Source organism: Tetrahymena thermophila, assembly GCF_000189635.1.
Source record: "Tetrahymena thermophila SB210 genomic scaffold scf_8254717, whole genome shotgun sequence".
Lineage (NCBI taxonomy): Eukaryota > Ciliophora > Oligohymenophorea > Hymenostomatida > Tetrahymenidae > Tetrahymena > Tetrahymena thermophila.
The window spans coordinates 1374-7948 of record NW_002476482.1 but is presented as its reverse complement, the minus strand read 5'-3'; the positions used below and the strand labels follow the sequence as shown (position 1 = coordinate 7948).

Sequence of the window (6575 nt, the reverse complement as noted above, 5' to 3'; positions counted from 1 at the left end):
TATCTCTTTACTTTTTATTAGTTGCTCAACTCAGAGGAAACTCTATTTTCTTGCTTGATAATATGCTCATTTACTATACTTAAGGTTTTATAAAAGCTGATTATGCCTTTAATCTTTTAAACATTCCTTCAAATTTATTCTAAATAAACGATTCAATTATATTGCATAAAATTAAAAGCTTTAATTCAATTTGGCTAGTTCAAAATATATTCACAGATTTTTTTAATAACTATTTTTATCAGTCTCTTTTGATTGGATTAATAACCATATTGTTCATAATTTGTAAACTTACGTATCTTATTTTTAATAAACTGAGAAACCTTACAAGATATTTATGTTATAAGATGCTCTTCCTATTAATAATAATATGCTCTAACTCATTGTTAATTGCTGAAACACTTTAATTGCAAAACGAAAGTTTAAATAAAATAGAATTTTTCCTATCTATTCCATATATATTAATCTATATAATATACTTTTCATTTATTGTAAAAAGCATATGCTTTTCATAATTCGACTCAATGCAATTAGAGAAGCTTGGTGCTGTTTGTTATAAAATAAAATAAAAAAGGATTTAATAAGTATTTTGGATTCTTTTTGAAGCCAAAAAATTAATATCAGTAGCATTTATTATAATTTTATCTAACAAAACCATAGCTTTATCTATTGATTTAATATTATCATCTGGATTTATGATATATATAATCATAAAAAAACCCTTAGCTTCTTAAAATCAAAACCTAATGATTTTGGTTTTAGAAATTTTTTCTTTTTTGGCCAAATTAATTCAAACAATTCTGACTAGTGAATTAGAAATTAGTTTTACAAGTTTTTCAGCGTTAATTAGAAGTAATTTTTTATTTATCATTTTTATTTAAATTAAATTTTAAAAAATATTTAAAATTATTTAGTATTTGCTGCTGCTCTAATTTGTATACAAATATTGAACTTATTAAGGGGATTAATCATTTTTACATATTTTGTTTTTAAGAAATTCAAAGCTTGTGCCAAGAACAGCTTATATTAGAATTAGTAATTAAACTAATCTTCTTAGATTGTTTCTTTTAATAATATTTAATTAAATTCTAATACCATTTTCGAAATCTTATAACAGAGTTAAAAATAGATTAAGGTTAGTAATAAAAAAATATAAATGAATTATAATAAACTAAATAAATATTTATGAAAATTGATAAAATTAAATCTTAAAATTATATAAAATATTTGAAATTAAAACAAAATTATTATAAATAATTTTTAAATTCTTTTAATAAATATCTACTACTATAGTTTCGATAATTCTTCTAATAACAATTTTTTTAAATTATGTGCATGGTTAAATGAAGAAAAATTTTTCTGAAATTCATTTTTTATTTCATATTTTGCAAACTTAATTTTTCAATAGCATTGCAAGTTTCCTTTTGTAAATTGCATCAAATATTTTTTTTAAATTATAATTTTTAATTAGCAAAAATTTTTGGTTTCTCTCCTAATTAAATCTAAAAAATCAATTCATTTAATAATTAGTTTATAATGACCATCATTAAAATAGCAAAAAACAGATGAAATTAAATATATATTCAAATATATATGTATTTATGATATTTTGATATGAATAAATTATAAATATCAAGTTGGAAAATAAGAAACGAATTTCCACATACTAGAAAAATTTATACCTTTATTCCAGCTTTCCAGTTTGACAACTATTACCAAAATTTAACCAAAGATATCCTTTATTTTAACTAAGAAATAGGACCAAGTTAAAGGAGCTATTATTAAGATATTTCAATAAAAATAATAAATAAAAAATTTACTTTTTAAAAAAAGAATAGTAAAAATAAATATTTATAAAATTTAAAAATATTCTTCACTATTTAATATTGTTTATTGATTTTTTGTTTTAAAATTACCACTAAATCCAACAGATAGCTTATGAAATAGAAGAGCTATCTTATAGCAAAAATTTTTGAAGATTTAATATTGATGAAAATTCTGGGATTAAATAAAAAATTTCATAACTAAATATAAACTTAATTTTTTTAATGATCAATACGATTTGCATTAATAATATTCTGAAAAATTGATTAGCTTTCTTTAACAATATAAAAATATTATTAATTTAAGATGATAAACCTTCTATGTGTAATCCGAAAAATTTAGATTATGATTATTAAATACTGAAACTTTTTTGCCAAAGCTCACCAAAATGCATCTAATTTAATTTGTTGAAAAATATTAATTAACTGATGGAGAAAAAATAATAAATAATTTCGAAAATATTTAAATAATTATTTAGCCGAATGAGTTATATTTAAATTTCTAAAAAATATTGTTTTTAGTTTGTTAAATTTTATTAATTCAAGTAATATAATATAAAAAACTGTAACAATAATTAGTAATAAGTATATATACTTACAAAAAATGCTCTATCATATTAAATGGATTAAACTGTTTTTTATTATTACTTTTTTTATTTAAAATTATAAGATTATAAAATGAACAAAGTAAACTAATATAGCCAGAAATAAATAAAAAAAATAGTGAAATATCATAGATGCATTCTTAAATAATTGGTTTTCCTAATAACAAAAAATGATTACAAGAGAAATTTTTTTATAATAAAAAAGAGATGATTGGGAAGATTTAATTTCTCTCAATATTTCAAAAACTATCTATTGATTGATAGAAATTTATTACTATTTTTCTATTATAAATAATATTTTTTAGATTACCATTCTAAAGTAATAAATTGATAAATATTATTTATTACTTAAAGACTTTTCAATTTCAATAAAAAGGTTAAGCACAAATTCTTAAAAACATAATTGCGTTAGCTGTAATTTATTAGTTTGATTCTATATAATTATATCAACAATGATTCTCTCTCAAAAGTCAATTCAGCTTTTCTCTTTCTTAGATTAATTACTCCAATATTTTTTTAATACTATCAATTACTTATTAGATGGAAAAATTGTAACAACTTGTTTTATTTAAAAATAATATCATAGTCTTTTATATAAATAAAAAATTATTTCAAAATAAATTCAAGTATTGAAAATATTATTAAATATTTATTAATTTGTTTGTTTAGATACTTTTTATATAAAAATAGTTATAATTATGCTCTATTCTATACCTTAGAAGAGTACACATGTGAATAATTGCATATTGTAGTATTAAAAAAAGTACTACAATAATATGATTTTAGATAATTAACAATATTCACAAAATCTAATAAATAATAAAAAGCAAAATTACTCAGATATTATTTACTATTCATATGCTTTTCTATTTTATAGTAAACAAAATTTGTAATTATCATCAATAATTAATTATATTCAAATTTTTTATTTTTACCTTCAAGATATACCAATTATTATCCCTTAATTGAAAATAATAACTCTTTACTGCATCTTCTTAATAATAATTAGTTTCTACTTAAATTTTTTATATATTTAAATCTTATCATTCAATAATTTCTACAAAAAGGCTAATAATATTTTCTGCACTTAATTTTTGATAATCTACAATATTTATATATGATTAATGATTTTTATTATTAAGTAATATTTTCATTAATTAATTTAAAAATATGGTTTAAAATAAACTTATTAACTTATTTTAAATATGCAAAAACAATTTTAAGGGATTATACTTAAAGATAAAATTTCTATCTATTGTGTTAATTTTTGCTTTATCATATATTTTTCGGTTAAGTTTAATATTTAATTAAATAGGTTTTATTCAAAGTTGAATTTATTGTATTTTAATAACATTTTTTATATATAATTATTAATTCTTATGCTTAAATATTTTTGCAACATAAATCATAAATTATAATAAGCAAGCTCATTAAATATATTTACATTTTCCATAAATTTAACTTATATTATTAAAAATAAATAAATTTGTTTTGAATTCCAATAAAGTTTTATGAAAATAGCATTATAAAACCCTTAAAGTTTTTTAAATATATATAAGTTTAAAAATGATTTTGTTCATCAAAATTATAGAAACCTTTATTTTTAGCAATATTTTTAAGAAAGAAAGGATTAAATTTAAATTTTTAGTTTACACCTACTTTATGATTTGATATTTATACACAGTTCTAAAAAATATATAAAAGATTTATCATACAAATATGGTAATAGTTAGTATTATTATCTACAAAATAATTAAAAAAAATAAATTACGATGTAAATGAATAACAAATATTCTAAAGAAGTTTCTAAAAAATAGTAAATACTATTTTCTTATTTCTCTGAAAACAAAAAATAAAAAACTTTTTGTAAATACCTGTGTTTATTTTGCATTTCAAAAAACCTTTTAAATAGAATTTGACAAAAATGTTTTCATAATTTTTTATATTTAAAATCTAAATATAAATAGAATCAAATTTATGATATCAAAATAATAAATAATAATAACAACAACTTTTACTTTATCAATAAAATATAAAAATATTGAAAAAAGGAAAGTAAAATGTTAAGATTATAAATTTTTTAATATAATATCACTAAACATTCTCATATGAATATCTATCAAACTTTAATTTATTTTGATAAATAAAAGATAATTCTCAAACAGTTTTATATAAGTTAAAATTATGCGATTTATTTTTATGAGCTCAAATAAATATCTTTGTAATCATTTTTAATCCTTTAAAATAAGTCTAGCGGTATTTGTATGAAGAACTAATTCAGCTAGGACAACCAATAATTAAAAATTTTTTAGAATTTTCTAAATATATTGTGTAATAATTAGATCATAAATGTATAAATTGAAAATATTTTATAAAATTTAGAAGAATAATACATTTTTGTAAAGTATAAATAAATGAATACATTTCTGAATCAAAAAACAGTTGGCAAATTATTTAGCTAATAATTTTTAAGTTGAAATTTATTTTATAAGTGGTTAAAATTAAAGAGCTTGATTTTTAAAAATTCAAGAGAATATATTTGGAGGATACTGAGGTGATAAATTCTTCTCTATTAAAAAAATGGATAGATAATATCATTTTAAAACAACTTTTATAATTTATATGAAAATAATAGTTAGCAAAATCAACCTAAAAGAAAGTTGCTGGCATAAAAAAAAAATAAATTCTTTGTAGAATTTATTTAATTGAGCTTTACTAAGGCAGATTAAGATACATCTAATTTAATAAAACAAAATGTAATTCTTATTTAAATAATTTTGTCAAGCATTTTCTTATCTTTGTTTACCTACATTTTTAATATCAAATTAATGTAAGCTTTATTTTTTGATTTCTTAATTAACATATTCTGATGGGTTATATTGCTTTTATAGTTAAATTAATAAGCACCTATCTTTATTTTTATAAAAGTGTAATACGTCATATTTTTTTCAAAACTTCATAACTTTTGAGTTTATAGTTCTAGCAGTGTTTATAAGTTTATTATTTCCTCCAGAATAATTAAAGAATATAAAAAGCAAATTTTATGATTTGAATGAGTGAAAACTTTAACTCAAATAATTTAGTTTGCTTCAATTATCAGTAATATTTTTTATTTTTTGATTTTTGATTTATTCTAATTTTTTTAGGATCACATAAAAAATGAATATTTTTCTTTTCTTCATTTTCATTTATACCAAATGTACAATTTAAAATCAAATTTACAAAGGTAAAATTATTTTTAATATTTTTATTTTTTTGAAGTTTTATTTTATTTTAGAAAGAAATGTAATTTTAGTTGAAGAATACACAAATGACTAGCTAAAATAATTTAAATGTGAAGATTCAGTAGATTATGAATATAATTAAGTGTAATGGATAAATAAAGAACCTATTTAATAAAAGATTATCTTTTTTTAATCAAATAAACAAATTCCTCCTCATTTTAAACTAGAAATAAATATTGATTTTTTATTATTTAATCAGAAAAAAAATTTCAATTTATTTATAAATGAATAAAAATATGAAATTGTTTATGAGGATGAATCTATTCATATGATTAAATGCAGTAATGATAAATCAATACCACCTTCGCTTAATGATTCTGATGAATTATCACAAAGTAAATTATTAAAAAAATTTATTTTTAATTAATTTTTAGAAATAAATAAGGTAAGTTCTAATTTACTCCTTTCAAGGATGAGAAAATTGAGATTTCAATTGATTTATCAGAAAAAGTATTTGTTGGTATTTAAAATTTAAATATAAATATTTTCCCCTGCCATCCATCTTGCTTAGAATGTAGTGGACCAGAAGAAAACTAATGCACCAAATGCTCTAAAAATAGTCCAATAAATGGAAAATGTTCAGACTGTAATCTTTACTTTTAAGATGGTTAATGTGTAGACAAATGTGATGAATCAAAATAATTATTTCCTTATGACTAAAAATAAAAGATTTGTATCTATTCATAAAATTGTGAAAAGTTTGATAACGGAGCTTGTATTTAATGTAATATAAAATATCAATACATTTTTAATGGAGAATGTGTTATTAGTTGTCCTATAGGTTACACCTACTCATAAGATTCTAAAATCTGCTAAATTGATAAATAATATATTCAGAACGGATAGTAAAAGGTATCAATTTAAAA

General features: G+C 18.6%; 2 protein-coding genes across 2 annotated transcripts in view; both read left to right on the top strand. All coding sequences in view use genetic code 6, as the record gives it.

Moving 5' to 3' along the window:
* TTHERM_00983970 (hypothetical protein) overlaps positions 1-1186 on the top strand; it is a gene marked incomplete at both ends in the record, with an annotated part of 8628 nt that extends 7442 nt beyond the window's left edge. Inside the window, 2 exons of the mRNA XM_001012047.3 lie at positions 1-849; positions 912-1186. The exon at positions 1-849 is cut by the window's left edge and continues 2145 nt beyond it. Coding sequence (XP_001012047.3) covers positions 1-849; positions 912-1186 — 1124 coding nt within the window. The remainder of the gene's footprint in view (positions 850-911) is intronic.
* A 4791-nt stretch (positions 1187-5977) lies between these two features.
* Positions 5978-6575, top strand: part of TTHERM_00982970 (hypothetical protein) — a gene marked incomplete at both ends in the record, with an annotated part of 1469 nt that continues 871 nt past the window's right edge. The window contains 3 exons of the mRNA XM_001012046.3: positions 5978-6044; positions 6095-6433; positions 6547-6575. The exon at positions 6547-6575 is cut by the window's right edge and continues 709 nt beyond it. Coding sequence (XP_001012046.3) covers positions 5978-6044; positions 6095-6433; positions 6547-6575 — 435 coding nt within the window. The remainder of the gene's footprint in view (positions 6045-6094; positions 6434-6546) is intronic.